The following is a 27535-nucleotide window of genomic DNA, read 5'->3' as shown; positions in this document are numbered from 1 at the left end:
CACTAATAAAGTAATTGGTCAGTATGTGAGGCGATTAGGAAGGCAGGGTTAGCTTTGATTCCACAAACAGGCAAACTGCACCTGAGCTCCTGCAAAACAGGCAAGGCTGAAGCTAGGAGTCGACACAAAAAAAGAGCCGATTCTCAGAGTCGACGCTCACGCTTTGGACTCGACTCCAAGCAGAGAAGCTGAAGTTTGCCCACATCTTCGTGTGTCTGCGTAAAGTCGACAGGCCGTCTGAACAATGACACCTTTCCACAACAGGGTCATCACTAGACCGGCCGTGTTTCTCTGTGGGGGAAAAATGAAAAACAAAAAACAGACATACAGCGAACTGCACCAGTGCGGAGACATCTACTTTTCCAAAATTGAGAAGGAAGTCAGCAGAGCTTTTACCGTTACCGAATAACGTACCGTTACCAGCTACGTTACCGAATTTTGCTCTCCAAGCCGCGCTGCTCATATAACTAAGCTGACCTCGATCTACCTGAAAACAGCTGATGCGGTACCACCTGAAGTAAACGTCATCTCTCATCATCCACACCGCTCTTAATGTATATTATGCGCTTAATGTTGTACATCTTAATTTGCCAACTCTTTCCTGAGTCTTGACTTTTGGAATCGAGAGAACTGACTGAACAGCCGATGGCTTTACATGCCTTTTGCTTAATTTAGAATCGACTCTTTGAAACAACTCATTCACAAACAACGTGTCCGAACTGGTAGCCCAGTGAATAAGAATGAAGTCTTATTTTTGCTCTAAAAAGAGAAAGCTGATTGGCAGAATTGTTGGTGTACATTTTTCTGTCGAGATTAAATGTTACTTGCACTTTCAACCCTGAATTTCTACTATTGAATCTACTTCTCCGCTCCTCCATAATCGCCTCTTCCTCTTCGCATTCAGGCGGGATAAAGAGCGCAGGCTGAGCTCTGAGCTTAGCGCTCTCACCAACTCGTGATCCAGTTGCTCCATTTAACTTATCTGACTTGAAAACTCAAGACTTAAAAGCCCGATTAGCTGCAACACGCTGGTATCCGGCGAACAGAGCAGTCGAAGTTTAAAAACGGCGGCGCCCCCGTGTGGTGACAAAGGAGAAGTACTGCCCTTCAATGGACGCGCTGATGAATGATCCACACATGCTCAACCTTCAACACGTACTTACCCACTGTATTATTAGAGGGTGAATGAGCTAAATCTATTCACTGTCTCGCAGCAAAATAAACAATCATCTTCAGTTTTTCACTTTTTATTTTCTCACAAACCTCTCTTAAAAAAAAAAAAAACAAAAATAAACAACGTACCTACGTATTGCATATCATACTGGCAGTTGTAACTACATGCAAAAATAATACAACAAATAGTGACAACATCCAAAAAAATAATAATTCAAAAATCCATTTGATTGTTACAACTGGTTTTAAAATGTGTATATAAAAGAGTATCATTTCAACAACAAATAGTTTGTACAAGGGGTAACAGGGAGCAGTTTCCACAGTCAGAAGTGAAGAGAAGGAAAGAGAGGAAAGACATCTTTTCACATCTGGTCCAGAGACAGGCTTTAATGCACAACATCAAACACTGGAGAGAACACACACCATCACACTCTCACACCTATGGACGCCACATCCTTTACTGAACCGCTCAATCACACTCACGCATGCGCACACCACTTTGCATGTAGAAAACCCAACAATAAGAAGCCCTTTCAGCAGTATCACATTATCAAATATGAAAACTTTACAAGATACTACGTGGAACAGAACCAATACAATTAAAAGTGAACTACAAACAGTTATTATACAAACTACAGAGATAATTGTGTACAGGATGTGTAGATTATGGCTTTGTCATCAAGTTTGAATTCTACACACAAGATGTCATGATCGATGGGCTTAAAATAAACGTGAGCCAGGAGATAAGCTAAGCTTTTATTCAAGACTACATAAACCCTAAAGGCAGGTTACTGCAGGCCTTGTCACTGTAAACACTGAAGGCAAAGAAGACGCCAGAGTCCAGAACCAAAAGAGAACTTTCTACCCTTGCCTTCATTCAATAATCAGACTGATGCAACAAGGGCAGGCTCTAACTACACTGTGGGGAAGACCGGATCATTTGTGGTATTTGTATGAAGAGAAGTAAACCAGGGGTCACCCAGGAGCTTCACAGCATAACAACTATTCATCATTTTATAGGTGATGCCTGCATTTCCATATATCTTTTGGAAAACTAAGCCATGAATAGACACACCATTCCCATCACGCAGTCTGAAAAGACAACAGCCTTAATTACAACTGCACACTTGCATGGAATGACTTACAGGCTGAAGGCAGGAGAATGGGAACTCAGTTAGCTTGTGCAACTCTTACTTAATGACAGCAAGACCAAAGGATGCAAACGTGTCATGAGACATTTGGTGGGTGTAGAGTGAACTAAAGTAATGAGGATGACCCCACAGCTGTAGTCAGGAGCACTGAAGAGGAATAACATGACAAAAGGAAAAATTACCTTCTGCCACAACGTGGTAATCTGAAAACTGAATTAGCAAACCCAAACCAACGGTTTAAGCAGAAAAACAATTTTGGACGGTACGCAAGTCAAAGCTGAAGATTCAGGTTGGTGAGGGTAAGTGTAATTAGAGCAATTAGACGTGTTGGTCACCATTAGGAAATGCCATTACACATGACCCTGCATGAAAAAGGACTAGAAAGATGCGAGGCTTGTTTAGCTGTGAGCAGCTTGGATGTGATATGTGGATGTTGATACTGGTGTTGACAGTGGGGACCCCTCTCCTTCAGATGGTCTGGAGCAGTGTTATTGCGCTGGTGATGACCGGATTGGCAGCAAGAGCCTCAGTCTGCGCTGACCTGCGTAGTGACCTGGCTGTCGGCTGTCTGACTGGTGGACTGGATGAACATAGGCTGAGTCAGCTCCTGCCCTGCCGGCATTGTCACCTGCTGGATCTGGTACATCTGCTGCAGGGAAAAGAGAGATGAGGGAACGCATAAGAGGAAAAAGTGAAAATGACAAACAACAAAACTGCAATGTAGTGAAAAAAGTCCAAGATGCATTGACCCAAAAAAAAAAAAAAAAAAAAAAGTATTTGTGGGCAATAATAAATGACAACTGTTCTTTGTTCAATTTGCTTTCTATTTTCTGATCTCTTGCATTTGTTGTATTAGCACTATGAGTAGCATTTTAATGTATGAAAGGTGTTATGCAAGTTATCATCATGGTAGTGTTACTCAAGAGCCTTACCTGACCATCAGTGAACTGGTTGAATTGCTGTTGTCCTTGCTGTACTTCTGTCTGCGATATCTGCCAGCACACAGAAATAGCAAAACGATCTTTATCTCAGTGATAATTCTGCATTAAAAGGTATCACCATAGACCAGATGATTGGAACAATCTGTTCCATTGAGGTATCAGTAGCAGGCCTGACAGAGGTCAAACCAAATAAAGGAAGAAATAGCAGTTATTTTTCAGTAAGTATTACTGTCTTACAGGAAATAACAAAACAAAAACAAAACTCTGGTAAGTGGTTTTCACTTAACATCTAAACCTTTTACCTGCTGAGCATTGGTTGCAAGTGTCTGTATTTGTCCTTGAACGACCTGTGTTCCTGAGACTGGCTGAGCCAAGCGAATGTACTGCAGTTGGCCGGTGTTAAGCTGCACCTGCAAGGATAACACCACAAGGGGGGGACAATGAGCACAGAGTTACCTTCAACTAACCTCCTTCATTTGCTTTGCAAGTTTCTAAGGTAATCATTTCTACTCTTTAACTCTGACAATACAGGCTGATGGCTGCTTTGCTAACTCAACAGAGTCAACAATTTACTTGTTTAATCTTTCACCCTTTTCTCTGGGCAGACTGACAAAAGTTAACAACAACAAATCAGAATAAATAAGCAGAAGTAGGTACCGGTAATGTAAAAGTAGCTGCCAAAAACTGACTTCTGTACAAAAATAAAGGGTTTTGTTTGCCAAAATGCATTAGAGTCAAATATCAAGAATTCTGTTGTCTCTGGCGTAGGTCATTTAAATTTTATACAACATTGTGAAACAGTTTTTTACTCTGAATGAACACATTACAAATATACAGGCTTGTTAACTTCCACTTTAAAATACATTTTGTACATTCCATTTTCTTTGATGTGCAGATCAGAATTTTGGCATGACCAAGGAGGTACATGGTTAAGTTGAAAACTATTTTTGGTTAAATAACTTTCACAACAAAATTTCTGATTTCAATTTCTTAATAATTTAGGTATTTGGAATACTCATTTTGCCATTTTGATAAAAATATCAAAGCAAACATGTCTTAACTGCTGTCCCTTTAAAAAAGTGACATTACAACCTTAGGATTGTTTTATCTTCATTGACTGAAGACACCTGCTGCATGTTCAGTAATGATAAGTTAATTTTATGTAATATTTCTCACATTGTCTCAATAGTTAGCTGAAGTCAAGCTTTGAAAGACCCACCCCTTTGTGGTGAAATATGGAGCTAATTAAAAATTAAAATTAATGAAATATTTAGAATATCAAAATCATCTTGCAATCTCATCTTAGTACAGTTATAAGCATGCTTATGCAGCTCTTACAGGGATTTGCTGGATCTCTCCTGTGCTGGTGATGATTTGCTGCATAACCTGCATGGTTTGGCCTGCAGGTTGTGCTGCCTGAGCCTGCGCCTGCCCCTGCGCAGCCGCCTGAACGATCTGTACCTGCTGACCCTCGCCTACCTGCATGGTCACCGGAGCACTCTATGGTACAAAGAGTAAAAAAAGACAAAGGAGGGGGAAGTTATTAATGAATATAGTTACATAGCAAATGAAGTGTCAAACCATCACATCTGGCTGGACCTTTAGATGCTAACTATAAAAGAACACCGCACGATTCCCACCCCCAGTTTTAATGGTCCTCCAAAAACAACAGGAAATTGATGCAGGGAGTAGGTAAGAGGAGTCGAGCAAGTGTGTGACCCCAGGCCTCTTACAGCAGGCAGAGAAACCCGCGCCGCAACTGCCCAGCCGTGAAAGGCGATCACCCACCTCTTCAGGAAAGGACACCCGATACGCAAGAGCAATTTATTAAGCAGCTGGGCTTTATCTGCCACTGTGACCTCGTGTAGCATCAAGCGGACAGGAGATCAACTACAGATACAAGATACTTAGTGAATTTAAAGACTAGCTGTTCTGTTCAGGACCAGTCACACTTTGCCACACAAACTGCACCAATTACTTTCCTCTGTATTAGCACAACTGTATGGAACAGTATGTGCAATATCATCAAAAAGACATTTTGAGAGTGCAACCTGTAAACACAGAGTTCCACAGTTTGCTAGCCATGGGTCAAAAGGTCAAAGTATATGGCCCTTATGATAGAGCAGGTGCTACATTAGGGACATGTGGGGTGCTGTTTGTGGGCTGAAATGTTTACCGTGATGGGGGTAGCTTGTGACTGAGCTACCTGCACCTGCTGTAGCTGCTGCATGGTGGTCCCCTGCAACACCTGAAGATGAACATGGCAAGAAGGAGAGAGAGAGGGGGAGAAAGAGAGAGAAAGAAAAGCTTTACACAATAACAAGCACATGCAAAGCGCACAGTAAATGATTCACTCAGCAAATAAATAAAGTGCTATAATAATAAGCAAAACAAACAAAGCATGTAAAGCATGTGAGATAGTTGCAAAGTTTATAAACATACAAAATATTTGGCAAAACAAAAGTTGAAAGCTGATGACGGCTAACACAGACGATGGCAATTTGGATGAAAATGGTGAACATGGTAGTAATCTGACCAAGCTGTGAAGAAGCAGTCACATGGAAGGCCTGACATGAGTTCTCTCTCTCCCTCCATCCTCTGGGACACAGACATAGCCCTAGTTACCTCTTCTTTATTAAAAAGGTAGTTTTGGTTTCCAGTTGACCCATCAATTTTCTGCACTACCAAAACAGAATCTCCCTTTAATAATCACTTTCTTTGATGTAACTAAATTATATATTCCATACTGACAGATTATAGAGGTCAGTAAGCTCAGCTATAGCTGCAGTGTGGTTGATGAGTATGAATGAATGAAAATCTAGTCTTATCCCAGATGATTTCATCTGGAAGAATATGACTGACATGACTGACACAGATTCCACTGCAGTGTTCCTCTCTGTACAGGTGCCTTAGCTGCCTGGAAAGCAAAGCAAAGGCAAAGCCAACTTGCTGAGTCAAACGCTTTTGCTATAATATGAGCAACAAATAAAACCGCATAATATCAAACATGAAATTACATTTTAGTACCATCATTTTTGACTACTGCTGCACAGTGATAGCAGCCAGTACTAATCAAATTCCACATCAACTGAATCTGCATCAGAAAATCCACAAATCACTGTGGAGAGACTGCTACAAATAAAAGAATATATACTTGTTTAAATAAAGACAGCATACAACCCCATTTTCAAACCTGGAAACCAAACCAGTGAAAACAAAAGACTGATAAAGTTGTGTAATGCTAAAATAAAAAAAAATAAAAAAATTTTAAAAATCCACCATAGAACTTTGGCAATAGGTCAATAATATGATCAGGTATAAAAAGGGCATCTTAGAGAGGCTGAGTCTTGCCCACTCTGTGAAAGGCAATGGGCAAATAGTGCAACAATTTGTTTCTCAAAGTAAAATAGCAAATAACTTCTTCTTCATAGAGGATTTCTTCCTCTATGTACATAACATCATTAAAACAGAGAATCTGGAAAAATCTCTGTATCTAAGAGTCAAGGCCCGAAAACCAATATTGGCTGGCTGTGATCTTCGGGCCATCAGGCAGCACTGCATTAAAAACAGACAATTCTGTGGGGAAAATCTCTCTAGTACACTCTAGAAGACTTCAGAAAACGACTGTCTGAACACAGTTTGTCGCTGCATCTACAAATCAAAGTTAAAACTCAGCAATGCAGAGAAAGCATATATAAACACCATCCAGAAATGCTGTTACTTTCTCTGTGTCCAAGCTCATTTAAAATGGACTGAGGCAGAGCGAAAAAGTGTCCTGTAGCCTGACAAAACAAAACATGAAATTCTTTTTGAAAATGGACAGCGTGTCCTTTGGCCTAAATAGCAGAGGGACCATCCAGATCATTATCAGCGCCAGCACCTGGGGGTGCATTATTGCACATGGCATTGGTGACTTGCACATCTTTAAAGAGACCATTAATTATGAACGACATATACATGTTTCAGAGCAACATATGCTGCTATCCAGATTAAGCATTTTTCAGAGAAGGCCTTGCTTACTTCAGCAACACAATGCCAAGCCACATTTTGCACATATTGCTCCGCATGGCTCCATGACTCCAAAGAGTCTGGGTGCTGAATTGGCCTGTCTGCAGTCCAGACCTGTCACCCACTGAAAACATTAAGCATTATAAATGAAAAATGACAAACACCCCAAACTGTTGAGCAGCTGAAATCCAATCCATATATCAAGCAAGAATGTGAAAATATTTCACTTTCAAAACTACAGCAGCTGGTCTGTTCAGCTCACAAATGCTTGTCTTAAATTCAAAATGGGTGTATATTTTTTTTAAAAAACAAAATTTTTGTTTCCAAATTTGATACGCTGTCTTTGCAGTATTTTCAATACAGGACTTAAATGATGTACACAAAAAGTCATGGCACTAGGATGAAATCCCTCCGATTCTTTTCTCCATTGCTGCCTTCCTGCATCCATCCCCCATCTCTCTGTATTTCCTGTATTCCCCCCTCATATCGTTCTCCTGTTCTTGCGCTTGTTCTTGTTGTCCTGAGCGCTTTAGAAGGTGACTGCAGCAGCACTGTGCCCAGCTCTGACAAGTCAGCGAATTGCAGGCCTGCTGAAGCAGCACTGATCCTCAGAGAGAGAATGAGGTCCAGTACTTGTGTGTGCGTGCGTTTGTGGTGCGGGGACAAGAATAGAGGATAGGCTTAGAATGAAAGAAAGAGGCAGAGAAAGAAGATCTAGAGAAGAATAGGTGAAGAGTCATACAAACAAGAAAATGAGCACATGACAGGGTGAAAGGGTGAGGAGAGAGCCAGAGAGGAAGCAAAAGATCAAGAAAGAGAGAAAGTGAGTGTGAATGTGAGAGGGGGGGGAGTGTGAGAGAGAGGGAGGGAAGAGAGAAGAAGAGTGCAAGAGAGAAAGACAGGGAGGAGAGAAAAAGAGTGCAAGGGAGAGTGCGAGGGACAGCTAGAGAGAGAGGGACAGAGAGAGTGCGAGAGGGAGAGCGCGAGAGAGCCAGACTGATATTACACTGGGGAGGATGAGAGAGTGACCAGTTCACTTGATAGGAAAGTGTGAATGACACCTCTAGGCATCAACTGTTAACAAAGTGTGGATCAAATGATCCAAAGGAGATCAAAATGAACTGAGCTCAACTGTTTGGCTTTGTGTGTGTGAGTACATTAATCCCCGTTAGTATGGTACAGTTTCAGGTGCCTGTGCACCACACTAAAGTATAGAATAGACAGAGGTGACAACAAGGGCAAACTCTGAAGTGCCACTCCACAAAAAAACAGCTATTCCATAGTGCTATGCTGCTCTTTATTTCCAGCCTTTCACCTCTTCCTGTTCAGAGTTCAGATGCCATTTTGGGTTATAGTGACAAAAGTCACACACTCATGACGTGAAAACTGAATGAACCTTGGGTTACATTTCTGCCTCTAAAACCTCTTAACCTCTCTGCAGGCTTAATATTCAGTTATTATTCTTAAAAGGGCTGTGTTATTTTGTCCCTGATGTCTACTTTTTGACATGTGTTTTGATGTATCAAATAAACCAAAACTTTCTTTTTACATGGCTATTTTCCACCCTCACCGTATCCCACATGACAATACACTGAAATGTAAAATACAGGTCTATTGAGTTTAAGGGGTTAAGCTGTTTTTGTACAGTGGGTGCAAATGAAATGAGGCTCTACTGAGTCAGCAAAGCATGTGTGTGTGTGTGAGCATGTGTGCTACCTGGCCCTGCTGAGGTTGGGCGATGATGATCTGTCCAGGCTGGAGAGTGGTAGCGGTAGGTGTGGCCACCTGCTGGCCTTGCTGCTGTCCCTGCACCTGTACAGCCCCAGGCTGCTGTGCCAGAGTGAAGTAGTACTGCACAGGTTCTGCCTGGGTTACAGACTGACGCACCTCCTCCTGCACAGACACATAAGCACACAAATATAAGATAAAGCCTATCACTTGGTTACATCTCCATGAATTATTTTAACACTGTAATACTAGAGGCAGGTCTCAAATAAATAACTAATAGGTATGGCTAGGGACAGTAATGTGAGAGTAGTGTGGACACGTTCACACTCCAACACTTATCCAAAGTCTGTGAACCAACCAGTTCAACACTTAGACAGCCATTCACTAGTAACACATTGCCCAATAAGATGGGCAAAACCCAAGTAAATACATTACATAAATAAGACTATCATTACTGGCCATATTTGCAATTGTTTAGTTTATGGTTTATTAGAAATCAAATGTTTAAAAAAAAAGTGTTCAAAAAGAAAAATACCCTTAAAATGAGAACAGAAACTACCTCACATGTGTGTGGCATGCAAAATTCCTCAAATTTTAAAAGCTATTATATCTTACAATTTTATTATACTTCATTTTTCATATAAGATGGTGTGACTGAACTCCTCAAAAACAGTCATAATTAATTTTTACATATTTTCTAACCTCCCCTTTTTCCTTAGAATTACACAGGCTGTTTTTGCTGCTGTATCTTTAAAACCTTGTTCAAAAAGCAGTCTGGGCTGAAACATCAGCTACAAATAAACTACTATAGGCTGAATAGGCAGATACAGGCAAATGTGTTGGTTTTCATGACATCACAAAAACAGATTTAAAAAACAGACTAGCTTTCCAGTTTAGTTTCTATATGTAGACTGCAAGGACAGGGGATGGAACATTTTGAAACAAAGTTCAAATACTATATCAAACACTTATTCTGAACAAACCAGACACTTGATTGATTCTCCATGGTATGAGCTCTTTAAAACATAGTATAAACTGAGGAGAGAACAATGTACAAATGGAAAACAAGTAGCCTGTTTCAAATTGCTTTTGTGAGGTCACGAAACAAGTTTACAGGCCTATTCATCCTACAGCAGTTTAGCTACAGTTATAATGCTTAAGCTGAATGCTTCAGCTATGTCTACTATTTGAATGAGGCATGATATACAGCTGCATATTGCGAATTAATTACTGCCTATTCACAGAAAAGGTCTTTTTTTTTTTTAAATGAATAATTGTGACAGTCCTTTATAAAATACAATTCCATACTTTGGACACAAACAGTAAAAATCAGTACCAAAAAGTAATTAACACAAAAGGAAGGGAAACTGAAGATTAATTTGTGACAAAGAGCGTAAACACCCCTCTCCCAGCTTCACAGTATCACAGCTGAGAGTGTAGGATGTTTACACACCTGCTCACACAGCCACACGCATGAACGTGATAGCAGCGGCAGTCCATCTGATAACATCTCCCATGCTAATCACAGATACAATAGAACACTGTGTCCTGTGGGTCCCCAATTCATCCAGGATATGTTTCTGTTCAGTGCTACAGCAGGGCAGATCTCCCCTGAAGGAATACACAGACTGACATATGTTCTTAAAGCAGGATGGCGTTATAGTCTGCTTGTTATATGATCGGTTGGTTGGGTGCTATGCTTGAGCCTGGGCTCTGCAGTGGAAAAAGAGCTGATGTTCAGTGGAAGCCAGACGCTGCAAACATCCGACTGAAAGCCTTCACTTATCTCTAGCCCCAGCTTCCAGTCAAGGATGTTTACAGCGCCTACAAGCTGCCGCCAGTGGTGCTGCACAGGGATCCTCTTCCTTAGAGACACTTGTTTTCTGAGTTAGTTATATCTGAAACTTCAATAACAAATACACCACAGTAATAAACTTTTTTTTGATTCCCCACCTGTCGTTTAGGGGGCTTGAGGTCATCTCTTGGGACGATGTCAATGAGGAAGTCAAACTGGTCAAACTTTGTGATGGCCATGGCTATGTCATTCCTCTGAAAAACAGAGTGAGAAAGAGTGAAAAAGAAATTCTAACACATGACTCCTTAAAAGAGTGCTAGATAAAGCATAAAAAAAGAATTAAAAAAAATAAAATAAATAACATACATAGTATATATAATATAAATTACTAACAAAATACATGAATAAGTACATAAATAAGTTAGCCAGCTTAGGGACATATATTTAAAGATATATCTGACAGAAAAGAACAAGACTGAACATGACCAGTAATAATATCAATTCATCTCAGCTCCAGAGCACTCACAGAGCCACCCCTGCTCCCTCTGTCTGTGTGGTACTTTCCACAGGATATTGGCTGCCAAGACCCCCTATTGTCACCCCCCACATCAACAGCTATTTTTAGCCTCGTGATTAATATTTGGTAGCTAAGGGTCATGTCCATGCAGTTGTTCTATTGATGAGCGTTGTCGTGGCGACCCTGATTGGCATGATGCCTCCACAAAGGCCAGGTCCGCAAATGCAGTGCCTTAGCAACATGCATTAGCACATAATACAATTTACATATTCAAGTGGTGCTGTACCCAATGTTATGTTCCCTCAGACTCAAAACTCTATAGCCCTAATTATACTACTGATGCAAAACAGTGTTAACCCATAAAAGAAACCTTTTACAAAAACAAGGTTTTTTTTTTTTTTAACCAATTTCTGTAAATGAATCATCTAATACAAATTACACGAGTAAAATAACACTGATAAGGCCATTATTACTTGCACTATTTTTGTTTACAAACAATTTAAATCTAAGTTTTATGAGAAGCTTGAGATCCATGATGTTCGCCACTCCAGGACAGACCGCAAAATGGCATTTTAGCAAGTGGGTCATGGGAGATTCACTTTTAGAGTCAATAGAAAGTGCTAGAATGGAGCCGAGACAGGCCCTGGAGGACTCGAGTGTGGGGCCCTGCCCCCAAAAACTGGCAAGCTCTGTCATAGCTCCCGCATCTTCAGGAGGTGAATACATGTAGCTACATGCATCAAAGCAGGAGGTAGATACTTTTTTGGTCCAACACTTCTGACTAGCTTGGAATATGGGAAATATAAAGTAGTTATTATTATTTATTTATTTATTTATTTTTAAGATGACTAGTAGTCAGAAGTCAGTCAGGTACGTTTGGGCTTTAGTATACTAGTAGGGATGTACAATCGTGTCGGTATCAGAGTGGAAATTTACCACGGTAAACGGTTAAACTGGGTGGATTCTTTTCCCATTAATGGTTTTGTCCAGTAATTTTGGGATGGCCTCTTACACGGAACTGGTTGTAGTAGTCATTTTTGATTTCAGCATGCAGCTTTTTGTACAGTCATGACATCGGTCTGCTGCGCTGAGGATTTAACCAGCACAGCAGTATTTCTATAACAATCATATCCATGCTAGGTACAATACATATTAAAGTATAATATCACTCAGCATGTTTAAAAACTCAGTTATGTTTACATATGGGAATACTAGCATCCTGCTGTGGTTTGCATTAAGGAAATCAATAACTGAACAACATTGTCTAAACCGGCAGGAACAAAGGTTTTACCATCACTGGGGACTGGTACCACAGGAACTTGATTAAGTCACAGTCATTTGTACCCCAAAGAAATAAATGTTAGATTTCTCTGTTATGCTAATGTAGGTGGATCTAGTCCCTTATTTTTCATGTATATATATATGCCAATACATATCATACATTAACAGCCCACAACTCCCAAATCAATGTATTCCAGTATCTTAGTAACTACATTCGAGACCCAATAGCTGCAGACTTCATGTGGGACAACCGCAGGGTCGGAGGTTAAAGGTCAATGACTAACCTGTAGTGTGCGTCGTTTGTTGTCCTCAGTGTGGATCCAGGCTCTGAGAGTGAGCTCTGTGATGAAGATCTGAGCCGCTTTGGCAAACAGTACTGGAGCCTCAGCGCTTATCATCTGCAGAGGGTTAGCATGGAGAGGGTTAATGAAAGGACGCCACATGCAAAAACAAATCCTCTCTCATGGTTAAGGCAGGAGTGACGGAAGTCTTCATTTACTTAAGATCACGAACATACACACACACACACACACACACACACACACACACACACACACAACAAAAAGCATACCCCAAGGTCCATGTCACTGCTACTGATCTCTTAATTGCCTTGGATTTCTGTTCCAGTTTAACCCTCTTCCTACTTTAAGCTGTGGGTTATTTTGAGATTGTGAATAGCATTCTGACCTGATGCCTGCTTCCCACGCATGTCTGGTCTTAAGGCTGATTTATATTACTGGGAAGATGCACATAAATGTATTGCGCCGAACCTGTGGAGCTGTTCGAGCTGTTGGAGAATAAATGCTGATTGGCTATCCAGTAGTATTGGGGGCACGACGAGACCCAAACAATACTCTGACCTGATCAATAACTAGCGCAAAATCAAAATGGAGCAGTTTGAAGAACAGCTGGCAGAAAAAGTTAATGACAAATGACCCACCTTCAAAATATTACACAAAAATGGGCATCAAATCGAGACAAAAGAGACGGGGTAAAATGTGAGAATTTCTTCTTTGTTCTCTGTACATTCGATTTTGGACATTGCCCCTAGCATACCAATGTACACACTGCTTGTAATGCACTCAACATCGAAGAGAAAGGATGGAAATGAAATAACAAAAGATGTGCCTTCACTGTAGGTTCTATACATCTCTATATCACAGTACCACCAGTGAAAAAATGGGATAGGCCTGAGGAGACTCCATCTGACAGGTGAATTTGGTTGCACAGTTACTCGTACCTTCACATCTTCATCCAGCTTCATGATTTTCTTGATGCGAGCAAGTGGAAGCTCCTGCACGCGAAAATCCTTCTGAAACAGAGCGTGGCATGTCACATCGGGATAATCCACACTAAAGCTTGCTTGATAACTATCAAAGTAAATATCCACAGAGAAGCACTCATGAATACTGAATTAATATCACAGATTGGAGTCTTGCTGAGGCACTTATGAGTGAATAAAATCTTCACTCCCACTCCATATATATTCGTACATACAGCGTGATTCAAAAAGATTCAGCCGATGTCGAAATGATTTATTTCACTTGTAAATCATTACAGAACAATGCAGTAGCTATGTTTACATCAAAGATATTTGCCAATCCGACTGAATACAATCGGATTACAGATTCAGACTGAGGTGTTTATATGCTCACTCTATTCAACAATCTAATGAAAATCTTCGTTTATATGCTCGCTACAAGTAATCCGATGCAAAATGACACATGCATGGAGTAGCACTTCAGTCCAGTTAGCATGAAATGAGTTTCCGGTTGACGCGCTTGCTAATTGCTTTAAACTGATGTCAGACTCGGAAAAACACCCTTCACATGTACTTATAAAGGAAGTGGCGAGAGGAAGACGTCGTGTTCTGAGACACATCAGCTGGATGTCAGTCCCACCACCGTCTTTTAAAACACACACACACACACACACACACACACACATATATATATATATATATATAAATAAATAAGAGTATAAACTTCGTCTCCTCTGCAGACCAGTTTCTGCCCCGCCATGTTGAACGCTATAAACCTTTTGCTATGACACGACGCGCATGCACAGAATGTACTTACACGTTCTGATTACAATGTAATCGGATAGAGGGGTTTACATGGATATTATTCTTCTATGTAATGGATTATTTAGAGGTATCCCTCCTCGTTCAATCGGATAGAAATTGTATTTCGAATGGCCTCAATCTGATTAGTCTATTCCGATTCAGGTGTTTACATGGACATATTCTATTCCGATCAAGCTATTAGTCGGATTATTATAGGGGGCAGTCACAGAGATTAGGGAACCAGCCTCGTGACCGGAAGGTCGCCAGTTCGATCCCCAGAGCAGACAGCACATGGCTGAGGTGTCCTTGAGCAAGACACCTAACCCCCAAGTGCTCTCCGGGCGCTGCGGATTGGGCTGCCCACCACTCCGGGCAAATGTGCTCACTGCCCCCTAGTGTGCTCACTAGAGTGTATGTGGTGTTTCACTTCATGGATGGGTTAAATGCGGAGGTGAAATTTCCCCGTTGTGGGACTAATAAGGGTCACTTAATCTCAATCTTAATTATTAATGGATTATCAGGCTGCATGTAAACATGGCTAATGCAGTACACTGTAAATGGTTTAAGTGAGCATAAAGTTTATTACGTAATTTTACAAGTGCTCAATATGACCTTCTCCAGCTGTACAGACAACATCAAAACGATTGTTCAAAAAAATTCAACCCATACTCGATTGAGCATGTGAGGTGTCACTGTACTCGTCGCTCTTTCAATGAGATTTCAGAGATCATCCAGTATTGTTGGGAGTGGTGGCACATAAACAGCACTTAAATGAGCATTGAATTAAGTATTGATTGCAATATATTGTGCTGCACTGATATATTTTATTGTATTGCACTGTTTACTGTATTGTATTGCATTGCACAGAGTTCTGTGTTCCTTTTCTCACTGTATTAACAGAGACGTTTTTGTTTCTAGCAGCATCTGAGCTCAGGACTGTTTTTCTCTACCCTACTGGTAACTAGCAAAGATACTTTCTCTAGATAGATAAAGCACTTCTTGTAAGTCGCTCTGGATAAGAGTGTGTGCTAAATACTGTAAATGTAAACAGAATCCTTAACATACCCACACAAAAAAAAAAATAAAATAAAAAGTCACACAGAGTGAGATCTGGTAATGCTGGTGACCCTTTTCTTGGAAGTACCACTAGTACCACTGACGAATGCTCTGAGCTGTTGAAGGTTCACTGCCATACTAACAGACAGAAACTCTATGACCCCCACTTTCAACTGATATGTGACTGGTTCCTAGGCACCTCAAGGTTGCAAAAATATGGCTCTCTGAAATCAGATTAATCTTTTTGAATCACTCTGTATTTATCACCTCCTCATCTTTACAAAACTACTATAAAAGCTATATGGGTGTTTTCCTTACCACAGTGAGGTTCCTGATCTCCTCCATGACCCTGGGCCAGAAGGACTGCAAGCTCTGCTGGGCATCGCTCCCCCCTGCTCCAAATGAGTCTGCTGCCATCTCCAAATGTGCTATAAAGAGAGACAGAAGCTTCTTGAAAGCAGTCTACATTTTATAAGGACTTCTAATGGTTGGGCTTTGAAATGAAACCTTTCATCAAACGTAATCTGATTAAAATCAACACCATTTACAACTGAAACACTGCATTATGTTCACTCGTTATGAGGAATTATGCCATCGTGATAGCCACCGAACTGAAGCACAGTAGCCTCGCTTCCACACTGCACAAAAGGAGAAGCAGTCAGCTTTTCTGGGAAAGAAGTGAGAAAAGCATCCATACAGCAACAATATACAGTATATAAATGACAGGTTCCTCAAACTTCCTGTGTGTGATCTAGAGCGAGGAAGAGTAAAAGGCGTTTCTAGGGCTATGAGCAAACGTGGAACACTTGAATGTGCAGCTCAGTGTGCACGCCAAGAAATCACTCGCAGACACATGCTGAAACACAAATGCAAACACGCTGCAAATGGGCCTGGTCCGTCAGGCCCAGCACTCAGAGTAAAGCTGGCAGGTTACTATGGCATGAGAGGAATTCTGCTGAGAAGTCCAGCCAGCCTGTCTGAGCTTGTGCTCCTGGGGAACACAGCATTGGGCGCTTGCTCTTTTTCTCTTTCTAGCTCTCTGGAAGGAAAGAGCGGGCCAAAAATAGCTGGGTGGGGTGCCACTAGAGTGGGAGCAAGAGAGTAAAAGACAACTAGGCCTTACGCAGTTCAGCTATAATCCAATAACAAGACAAAGCGCCACGGGCTTAGAGAGAGGAGGTGCAGACGACACAGCAATCAGACTGCCGTGTGGCCTCAGTATGTGGGTCAAACGCGAGAGGACAAAAGTGAAGAATGATTGCTAGAGCACGCCTGCTTGCATACATACACACAAGCCCAAGACTGAACAAGGGGAAAACGACTTTTTCAACACAAAACAACAACAGCCATGGTCAGCCACAACATCAGTTCCATTGCTTTCAAAATGAGAATTAAAACCAAAAGCATTAGGGCAAATACAAATCAATAAGTCACGCATATCACAGCTGGGCTTGACTAGCCAATAAGGGTCCATGCAATCTCAAGGTTGAAACTGTACTAAAAGAAGCCGGTCCCACGTTACCAGATAATGAATTGCATAAAACAACAAGGTCAACAAAGGAGCAAATGAAGTATAGCCACTTACAGTGTAAAAAGTATGCTCTGAGTGAAATAATAATACACTTTTGCGTGCTGCTAAAGTCTTTCAATGGAACAAAAAGAGCTGATTGGATTTAAAGATTCAAACATTGGGATTGATAAACCTGAACTTGCAGTGTTAAAAAAAAAGGCTCTGAGTATCTTTGCTTGCTTGTTTTTCTTATTTTTTTTTGTGAAGCGTGAAAAGCTAAGGAGCTTTAAAAAGCAGCATCAGGCGTAGATCTTGTGACAGATCCTGCAGGACACACAGTGAATGTGGACCAGCGATTCTCAGCGCCAGTCAGAGATAAGAAATAATAATTAGACGATTCACTTAACACCATTAAAAAGAACTAGCTGGCTAATTACCACGCACTAACAGCACGATTACTGCCAAAGCCCCAGGAAACGGAGAGGCAAATTAAAAGTGCAAATCCTTCACTGAGAAAGATCTACATCAAATCTCAGCCAGCCCAGCTGCTTTGATTGGTAGACATCTTTACTATTTGTCAGTCATGAAACATGACAAATCCAAAGTAAGAACAAGAATCCTTGCTCTTTGTTGCTGACTTATCCTACATCCCTTAAAATATCCTCTAACTGCGTATTAAACTAAAATATGTCAAAACCAAAAGCAGATACAACTTTATTCAACCATGAATATCATAATTTCCTCAGAACTGGAAACAGCCAGGCGAAATGTCTGCATTTTTTCTGCTCTCGAGCGATGACTGCTCTTGCACTTCAGCAAGTTGGGCAGCGATGGCTGGTGTTGGATTTCTCCTGACCTGTGCGGGTGTCTCATCGGCAGTGACCGCTACTCCTTTGCTTCACAGAAAGTCAATGGTGCAGCAGAAGCTGAATCAGCAGGAACATTCTGGCTAGCCCGAGCATGCTCCATGCAGGTGCAATACAGTGGCACCTCAGCAAAGGTGTGCTCCTCCATTTCAAGCAAGCCAGGGCCACACTGGAAATGGTGGACAGACATACTGCTGTTAATTAGCTCAATTATGGCTCAACTGTCTAAAGTGATAGAGGGTTATGTGCAGGCCATATGCAGAACAGCTCTTTTGTGTCATGCTTGATGTTTGACGAAGCAGGATGCAGGGAATGGTAGCCTCAAGAGCCAAAAGAGAAGCAGGTGCCCCATACTATGACTCAAACATAACAAAACAGTTCTGACAGCTTCTGCTTAGAGCCACATTACTACAAAGTTCCCAAGTCTCAAAACCTGGATAGTATGAATATGATGCACATAAGAAAAACCATAATGGAATGCTTAAGTACACTACTGAATACAAAGTCAAAGATGCATGACTATTTAAAATTAAAGATAACTTGCAATCTAACAACAAAGTAACCCTGGAACAGGCAAAACAGACTAATTGGAAAATACTCAGGTCACGATCAGGATATACCACTGCACCATCTGCCTCAGATTGTTACTTAATAACAAGTTCAGTCTCAACTAACATCAGGCATTCTCCACAACTCTACTATGATTATATGGTACAGCCCACAGCTGGAATGAGCATACTTAATTCCTCGGAAAGCCATTACTTATAGCCATAGAATATACTGTTGCAGACATTATCATTATAAAGTTAAATTCCCCAAAGCTTTTTCATTTTAGCTGAATGTCCTGAAACAGCAGTGCAGATGTTCCGCAAAAATGATTAAAATTCTGCCCCATAAAGGGTTCAGGCCAGGAGCTAGGTTTCATGTCGAACAGGATTAAGATATTACACCCAGCTTTTCTTCCTGAAGTTCTAGTCATGTAGAAGTCGATGATGACAGGCCACGACGTGAACTGGAAACCAGGAGGTATACATCCACCCATGAAAAATTCAGAAATACACCTCTGATGATGTAAGCGTAAAGCTTACAAAAATGCTAAATCCCATCTATTCAGTCGGCTGCCACATTACTAGATAATGAGTTGCATAAATCAACAATATCAACAATGGAGTAAATGAAGTACAGTGTAAAAAGTATGCTCTGAGTGAAGTAATACACTTCTGTGTGCTGCTAAAGTCTTTCAATGGAACAACCTCAAAATTAATTTGAAGGGAAAACAAACAAAACAAGCAAGATGTAGTCGCCAGTGCTCACATCTCAATATCCTGTGTTATCATTCCTTGTCCCTCCCCCTCCACTCCCCACACTTGCATCTTTCTCCTCCTCCCCTACTGCACTCCTCCTCTCTCTGTACAGGAAAATACAACGCTGATGAGAGCAGATATGAAGGAGTAATGCAAGCTTATCTGACATCTAAGTGCTAAAGGGTGGGGGCTTACACTCAAGAATGAGTGAAGAGCAATTTGGGGAAAAGGGGTGGTGTGTGTATTTAGAAAAGGATGGAAGCACGCATGTTTTACAGTATTTTAAGGCATACCATATGGAGCAGTTACAGTGGTTACCAGAGTGGTTGGTGTTCACCAAAACTTGATTGATCTGAAAATCAACATGATCTACTAATCCAACAAGATACCCTTTTCTTAGAAACAACAAAACTAAATATTTGATTTAGAAAGAGGTCGCCTCAAGGGTACCAAACACATTTGTCTAGCTACATTTAGGATTCATTAACTACTAGGGCATTCTCATACAGAGGACAGTCGGTGAAAGCCGCCCTGGTTGTGGGGTCTAGTTAATTATCTACCTGGGCAAAACAAGACATGGAACAGCACACAGTAATGAATTACAAATTAACCGACAAATAACCTCCTTCTTGTTTTGATGCCAAGCTTGGTACGTCTAAAGACAACAGCCGTGGTTACAGTAAGCTGTAGGTAATCTGTGTGAACCAATGGCTTGATCACACTAACCATGCCCTTGATTCAGTCTCACTGCAACTCCAGGAAGCAGTTACTGATCTCTCAAGGTCATTCAATAGCGGGGTGGGGGGGAGCAAGGTGGGGAGGGAAAAAGAGTGAGAGATACTGTAACAGGGATGGGGTGAAGAAAGCGAGGGGAACAGAGAACTTTTGCTGCGGCACTTGGCGACCCCATGGTAACTCCTCAGTGTGCCGGTGTCCTCCCCAGAGAGGACGGAGGCTGACGGTGAAAGGGCCTCTCTTGTCTGGGGGCCTATGAGGGATGCACTGTCCTCACACTCTCACGCTCTCTCCCTGCTGACAGATCCATCGAGGGAGCCACTCTCACATTCCTGTGACCTTCATCCGCCAATAGGCCCAGCTAGCACAGAAAGGTACAACAAGCTAAAGCTAGCTTCAAAGCAAACAGCAGAGCAAGTGCAAACTTGGTCTTCCTTGGCAATGACAATTTCAAATTAAGCATGCGAAAAAGTGTCCTGCCTTAGTGTGCCTGGGTCAAAAGAAAGAGCCTATAAATAAGGTCACCTTTATCACTTGCAATGCTGCTACACAACAAAATTATTCATTCATTTACCTTTTTTTTTAATGTCCACGTTTCCAACAGTGCAGTAAGGGCCTCAAATGATATTCAAATCTCATGCAAACAACAAATCGCAGTGGGATTTGGCAGTGAGGGCTCCAACTCTGAGCTATTTTTAGTTCTCCTCCCCCCTTTGGGACGCTACACTGTCAGAGGCACCAATGGAAACTTTCAATTAGAAGGGGAACAGAAACTGCAGTGGACTACAGATTCATTTAAGGCTTATTAAGTGAGGAGAAAGTACCCTGACAGAGATGTACAACAGGGCATTACGATGGGGTGAAGACTAGTGACTGCCACAGCATCTCTCTCATGGAACCAGCTCTAAAGCCAGTCTTAGAACCAGCTCAAGTTTGTCCCCTAGACTCTGCCACCACATCTGTCCTCTGCACTACATCACTGTCAGGAAAGCGTAAACAAGCCATAAAGGACTGGGCCTTGAAGGTGAAGCCGGACTTCTGTGCAGCCAGACACGCGCTACCTTCCCGCACCGCTCAATAAACACAAGCAATGATGCAGAAGACTCATTCCCACTGCCTTCAAAGTGTAAAAGACATTCTGCCATAAGAAAAAGAAAAAAAAAAAAGAACCTGATGTGCAGAAAGACTATTAGAAGTATCCACTATCCATCAATCTGTACCAACAAGATTGGGCGAAAAAGTACACAAATTCTTATGCACACTGACAGTTTTGTCAACTATTTGCACAGGTGCAGCAAATTAATGCTTGACAGAGTGAACTAGCTTTCACTGGAAAAAGAAAGGAAAAAAAAAAAAGTCACTTAAACTGAGGGGGGAAAGTAGAGGACGAAAGGAGGAGGGGAACCATGGTGGAGGACAGAGGAAGCATCCTATTTCTACACACACAGAGAGAGAGAGAGAGAGAGAGAGAGAGAGAGAGAGAGAGAGAGAGAGAGAGAGAGAGAGAGAGAAAAACAAGAAAAAGAATAAGACAAAGCACAAGAAAGAAAACCAACTCCATATACAGGCTTCTTTTGTAGCACTGCCTACATGCACTTTGTCACACTTACCCCATGTCCTTCATAGTGCACAGCAGACTGCGGAGAGTGGAGGAGACGACGAGAGATGTTTGGAGCTGAAGTCTGTTTTAAAAGGTGGACAGATAAAGTGTCTCTAGTCTACAGGCTCTCTGTCCCAGGAGCAAACAAAAGGCTGTATGGGGCAGGCGGTCCAGCGCTGTGCTCCGAGCCCAAAGCCGAGAGGAAAGCAATAACCTACCTCCCCCTTCTTCAACCCCTCCCCTCCCCCTTCACTGCCCCATCTCCTCCACACACACCCCTGGCCGCCGCCCCCCCTTTTACTAAACACACAGCCCCCTTCCATTCCTTCTCCTAGCGAGTCCTCTAAAGCCAGAGTTTGTCTCTGCCCGGCAACCCTGGTGTTTGTCTTTCAGCTGACCCCATCTTCAGCATGACCAGAGTTGCAGGGGAAAAACGGCAAAGAAAGTGAGAGACGGGGAGAAAGAAAGAGAAACAGTGGGAGAGATACACACAGTAGATCGGCAGAGCAAGTCCTGGACAAAAATCTCCTGCCTGCTTTCCCTTTAACACTTGAAAATAATCAATCTAGCCTGCTACACGATACTTACGGTCCGCCTCTCCTTCGCATCCCACCCATTCCCATCTCCTCGTCCAATCAGAAACGACTCATTTTTGCTTCTATTGGCTCTGCTGACTGTCCACAGGCTGTGTAATTCCAACCTCCCCCCTCCCCTCTCACACATTCTCTGCTCCACCCCTTTTCAGAGAGAGTCAACTTCCTGTTTTAAGTTACCTTGAGCAGTAGGATAGGGGTCAGGGAATGAAAAAAGGAACAGAGAGAAAAGAACAGAAAAAGAGAAAGGGGGGAGGGGGATGTAACAAGGGCGAAGGACGGTCTCTGCTTGCTAGCCTCTGAACACACTCGCTCCTTGCAAATCTCCTTCCCTGCAGTAGCTGAACGGAGCTGGACTGAACAACTGGTTCCACTAACAACTGTCCCTAGCTTATTTACAATGTCAAACAAAATGTCTCTGGAGCCCGCCCCTCTGAGGAGCGCACTGGCCAACCAAATGGTGATGCAAATCACCTCAAGAGCAGCCATTGGCTCAGAGGAGCGTCAAAGCACTTGCCGCATGCTGTCGCCGGATGATTTAAAGTGGAATGTCAAACAGGGCAGATTTGCAGTCACATACGTGTGCAAGGACATCTGTGCACTAAAGCTGCAGAGAATGTGCAGTTTACTGGTATGGTTCAAAATGTTAGTACAACATTATGTCCAGGATATTCTACCATTTCAATATCAGGAAAAATACTGACCAGCAGAGATGACCTTAAGTCATTTAGCCTGAACACATCTGCTCAAAAGAGACACAATTAGCCAGAAACGGCTACCACCCCACCAATGCTTTCTGCATCACGATTGTCACTATGTTAATTTTTAGCACTACACATCTTAGTGAAGGTTACTCCGAGCACAGCCCAATGTCGCAGTTCAAGCAGCATGTTTCTTACAAAGATTTTGACCGTGCACTCCTTACTTTAAGAAAAACGTACAAAAAGATCACATGCAGAACTGCACCATTATGCAAGTAACAGTAATTAACATTTTAACATTTAAAACTTGAAACAAACAAGCTGACCAGAACACATTCGCACAATTACTGAGAAGACAGGGCAGGTAAAATGGACTGTTTATTTTTCTTCTTTCTAAAGGATGCAGTGGATGGTGGAATGACCTCAAGGTTATTCCTGTCATTACAGCAAATCCCTACTGTTCTGAGAAACTAGACAGAGCAAAGGAAAACGCAGACCTGCATAGTCAGGGAGTGATGGGGGAGGGGCAGAGATAAAGGGTACGATTAGAGGTTAAGTTTTACAGGTAGAAAATGTACAGGAAAAAAAAAAAAAAAAACACAGGGACAGAGTGGGTCACCACAGAGCTCAACAGAGGCAAAGCGTTACTGTTTTCAAGTGTATTAGACACACAGTACACTGGTAAATGATTACACAGCAACAGGGCACAGGAGATTATGGGAACAGCTGGCCAGAGTGCCATGGCTGCTTTCTCTGTGCTTCCTGCAACACCATCTCAACTCCTGCTGAGGTCAGCGACCAGTTTTTTTTTCCTCCCACACTATTTGGGTCTAAAACTCCATCAAAGGTGGGCTGTGATTTATTAGAGCTAGGCCTTTAGTTCTGGGCCATAAATGACGACAAAAAAAAAAAAAAAAACTTTCTGATAATTTTCATTTCTGTTAGGGCCCCTAAGGGATTCTGGTAGTATGTTAGTACTAAGCTACTATCGATTCACAAACACTTTTTGGCCATTCTAGAATAAACAAAGACATCTCACGTTATTTAAAGCTTGTAACAGACACATTAACATATTTTACCTTCTACATAGTTTCACAGTGACTCTTACAGTAAAGAAAGAATCTGTGTTATAGAGCAGTCACTGGTGTTTACAATTTCCTAAGTATTTATTACTCCAAGAATGCTTTGAGTTTTTTTTTTCCTGCAACCCCTTTGGGAATAACTGGATGATGCCACTGTGCATTCCTAATTATATTAAATGTTTAGTCTTAAAAGTTTGTCCAGGTCCCATGTGGCTGTATCCACCTACATACCAAACACAACTAAAAATGGATCTTTTTGTTTCCAGAAAAAACTTAACAGTGACATGAGTATTCAGTCAGTTTCAATCCCAGCATGATTACATTAAGTACAGTACAGTAACTACTGCACCTGCCAGTGCCACAGAAGATTGTTCACAACAATTCCTTTAATGTGCTTGCAATATAAGCAAAAACCGAAACACTGACAGGTTATGGACTTAAGAAAAGTAAAAGAACATCAAGTCTGGCCAAACTCACCACTCAAGAGGCAACGATATAAGAGACAAGGCTACCATTAAAGCAATCAGCCACTCTACTCAACCATTTCTTCCACAGAGAAGCATCACTTCCTGTGTTACAGCAACATCTACTGCCTTTGGGTAATGCGGTTTAACATGGCTGAAATATTAACAGTGAAATTTAACTCCAAGTCTTATACTCAGGAGAATCAATCTAATACTCCATTTGCTATGACTGACAATAATTCACTGCAAATAGGCTAAGCAGAGTTTATTAGATAAACAAGATCAGGAAGTACATAATCTTTTGTAGTCGACTGAAAAGGCTTTCCATTAAGTAAAACCCTGGCTTGAAGGCTGCGCTGAGGAGCTTGTTTTAACTGTATCTGATTATTTTGGATAAAACCGACACACAACTTATAAAGGCTGTAGACAAGCACACTTTTAGTGAGTATGCATCACTACTATACAATATAAAAGGTGTATATAGCACTATTTGGCCTACATTCATACAGAAATTACATAAAGGTGAGAGCTCGTCTTTTAATGAGTGGTACATCTATAAATTGAATGTTTGGAGCAGTTCACAACCTCATGACTGGTCTGTGGACTAACCTAAATCTTCTGAACACTCAGTATCAAAGATGGGTCTAAACGTAAGAAATGTTTTTAAAATCACTTATTATAACAACAACAAGAAAAACAACAACAAACCAATAATAATAATAATGATACATGCTGTCAGCAACGCTCTATAAACAGTTCGCCATATAGACACACTGCTAAAACATGAAAGCCCAGGCAACTTAAGCATTTTAGACTTCCTTGGGTAGGTTAGCTACTGCTGTACGAATTAGCTGTTAGCTACGTAGTTTTATTTTGTCTTAAGAAACAAACGAAACAAAAGTAATATTAAAACTTGTACCTTAGTTATGCACTAAAATGAAACTCGTTTCAACATCTGAGGGGCTAAACTGCGTTGAGGGGCTACTTTAGCTACGTTTCTTTCTTCTGACTGTTGCTGGAATATTTTCTGATTTTTTGGTAAGAGCTAATAGCCACTGGCTACGTGATGTGCTTGCCTTGGCACAAGACTTGTTTACCTGATCATTAATAACGCTTACATCGACCCTAAATACAGGTGAATGTGCTTATTGCTTAGGGAACATGCAGTCTGAGCCTATGCAGCCACAATTAGTGAAAGCGGCAAAATTAGCGCGAACGGACAGCGTTAAACATGAGCCGCTGAAACTTTGGAGACAATGCTGGCTATTATCAGCAGGCCGCGAACGTCTTCTAACATGTTCGCCAAAAGAGGAGCAATACATACGGCGAGGTAGCCTGTCCTATACCAAAGTTTCCTAAATATTTGTAAAGCGCTGTAAAGACATACTAACCAATAAAGGCTACGTTTGGATCTGTCCTTCAGACCAATCAAACCTCGGACTAGATTCCACCAATCAAGCTTTCTAAGGGTTGTGATAGTTGCGAAACTAACGCCATTCGGGCTCAAAGTGCACCCAACACCTAATTATCCGCATATGGCACCGAGAGCCAAAATGTCGGGCCACGGTGCCCAGTTTCCCGACCGCCTCCATTCCTCTCCACTAGCCACCAATAAGCGCCTCAGAGAGCGAGGAGGGAAATGGCGCCCATGTTCATCCTCCAAAACAATCATTGGATGAGACCGTTCATTGGCCGAGGGCTCTCGCATGACTTCAGCCTGATGTAAACTCTACACGCGATAACAAGAGACGGAAAGCAGACCCGCACGTCTTACTTTTGTACTCACCCTTCCTCCTGAAGTCGTAGAGTAGTCCGCTTCGGCGTTATTTTTAATTTAATTCAAGGTGCTACAGGAGCCAAGATGGCCGACGCTTTGACAACTTCTTTTCAAACCGGATTTACGTTTACTGTGACGTTCGAAACTGAAACCCACCTCTAAAGCGCGTCATTTCTTTCACCGCCCGTTTTCCGGAAAGCCCCGCCCTCCTGTGTCACTATTGGATAAATGATTCTCACAAGCCGTCCGCTCATTGGACAGTGAAGGAATTCGCGAATCAAAGCGAGAAATAGAATTCAATTTAATTGTGTATTTTAAAACGACGTTTTACAGTAGACACGCGCAGTTTTACAGATGTCAGAAATTAGAGAGCAATACGAGAACGACAGTGGTAGGAACAACCATCAGGACGAAACCTTGCAGAGGCGCCCAGTCTTATCCACACAGGGGCGGTGTGGCTGCAAGTTTTTCTTCCCGCCAAGCAGGAGCACTCCTGACTAACTGTTTGAAGCCAGTTGATTGAGCACGTAGATTAAGGTGTGCTACGTGTCTGTAAGGGATTTAAACATACCCAGTTTGTCGGCAAATTTCATGTCATCTGTATGACTTCCCTCACTATACGGAGACAACAGATTTATTTACTGTTTGTTGTTTGAGAATAGACAGTTTGGTAAAATAAAGCTCCAGCTCTTCTCTAGGATCCAGGCCAGGAGCGTATAGTTTAATCAAGCCATTTCCATGACAATAAAGCTGATAGTTGCTGTTGCTCCTTACAGCTAAATATATGGTATAAGAAAGTAAGCACTAACAAAGTTCACCTTAAATAGACACTGTTTGCTTGACTGCTTGTCAATTTAAAAATGACTGTTAATTCTTTTAATATTTGCAGGTACACCCATTATAAGCATCTAACTATTTGAAAATGTCTGGGTGAGGTGTCTACAATGACTGCTATGCTGAAAAGAAAATAAAAAAAACCCATTCAGACAAAAATGCTAAGTGGAAAGCAACAATGCTTTCTTAGCCCTGGTCCTGGAGGCCCCCTGTCCCAGACATTTAGTGTTTTCCTCGCACCCAACACACCTGATCTAACTAATCACCTCTTCACCAGCCCATTTTTAAGTTAAAAGGGAGTGTTGAAGCAAAAATGTGCAGGGCGGTGGTCCTCAGCAGACCACAGCAGACAAA

At 41.7% G+C, this 27535-nt stretch overlaps 1 protein-coding gene across 8 annotated transcripts; it reads right to left on the bottom strand.

Moving 5' to 3' along the window:
- Positions 1-1370: 1370 nt before the first annotated feature.
- On the bottom strand, positions 1371-26479 carry nfyc (nuclear transcription factor Y, gamma). Of its 8 annotated transcripts, none has more exons than XM_017695329.2 (11): positions 26357-26479; positions 16034-16143; positions 13835-13906; positions 12879-12992; positions 10955-11050; positions 8990-9166; positions 5442-5513; positions 4604-4765; positions 3568-3675; positions 3257-3316; positions 1371-2973 (listed from the first exon to the last, which is right to left on the bottom strand). In XM_017695329.2, exons 2-11 carry the CDS (start codon positions 16130-16132, stop codon positions 2851-2853), a joined length of 1083 nt encoding a protein of 360 aa, XP_017550818.1. In that variant the 5' UTR covers positions 16133-16143; positions 26357-26479; the 3' UTR covers positions 1371-2850. The 8 variants fall into 8 exon arrangements, with proteins under 8 accessions (XP_017550818.1, XP_017550852.1, XP_017550844.1 ...); XM_017695363.2 differs by having other exon boundaries at positions 1371-2970; XM_017695355.2 differs by having other exon boundaries at positions 13835-13903.
- Positions 26480-27535: the final 1056 nt, after the last annotated feature.

This window comes from Pygocentrus nattereri, chromosome 27, assembly GCF_015220715.1.
Source record: "Pygocentrus nattereri isolate fPygNat1 chromosome 27, fPygNat1.pri, whole genome shotgun sequence".
In the NCBI taxonomy this organism is placed as follows: Eukaryota; Metazoa; Chordata; class Actinopteri; order Characiformes; family Serrasalmidae; genus Pygocentrus; species Pygocentrus nattereri.
The sequence above is the reverse complement of the archived record's forward strand: the minus strand, read 5'-3'. Positions and strand labels throughout refer to the sequence as shown.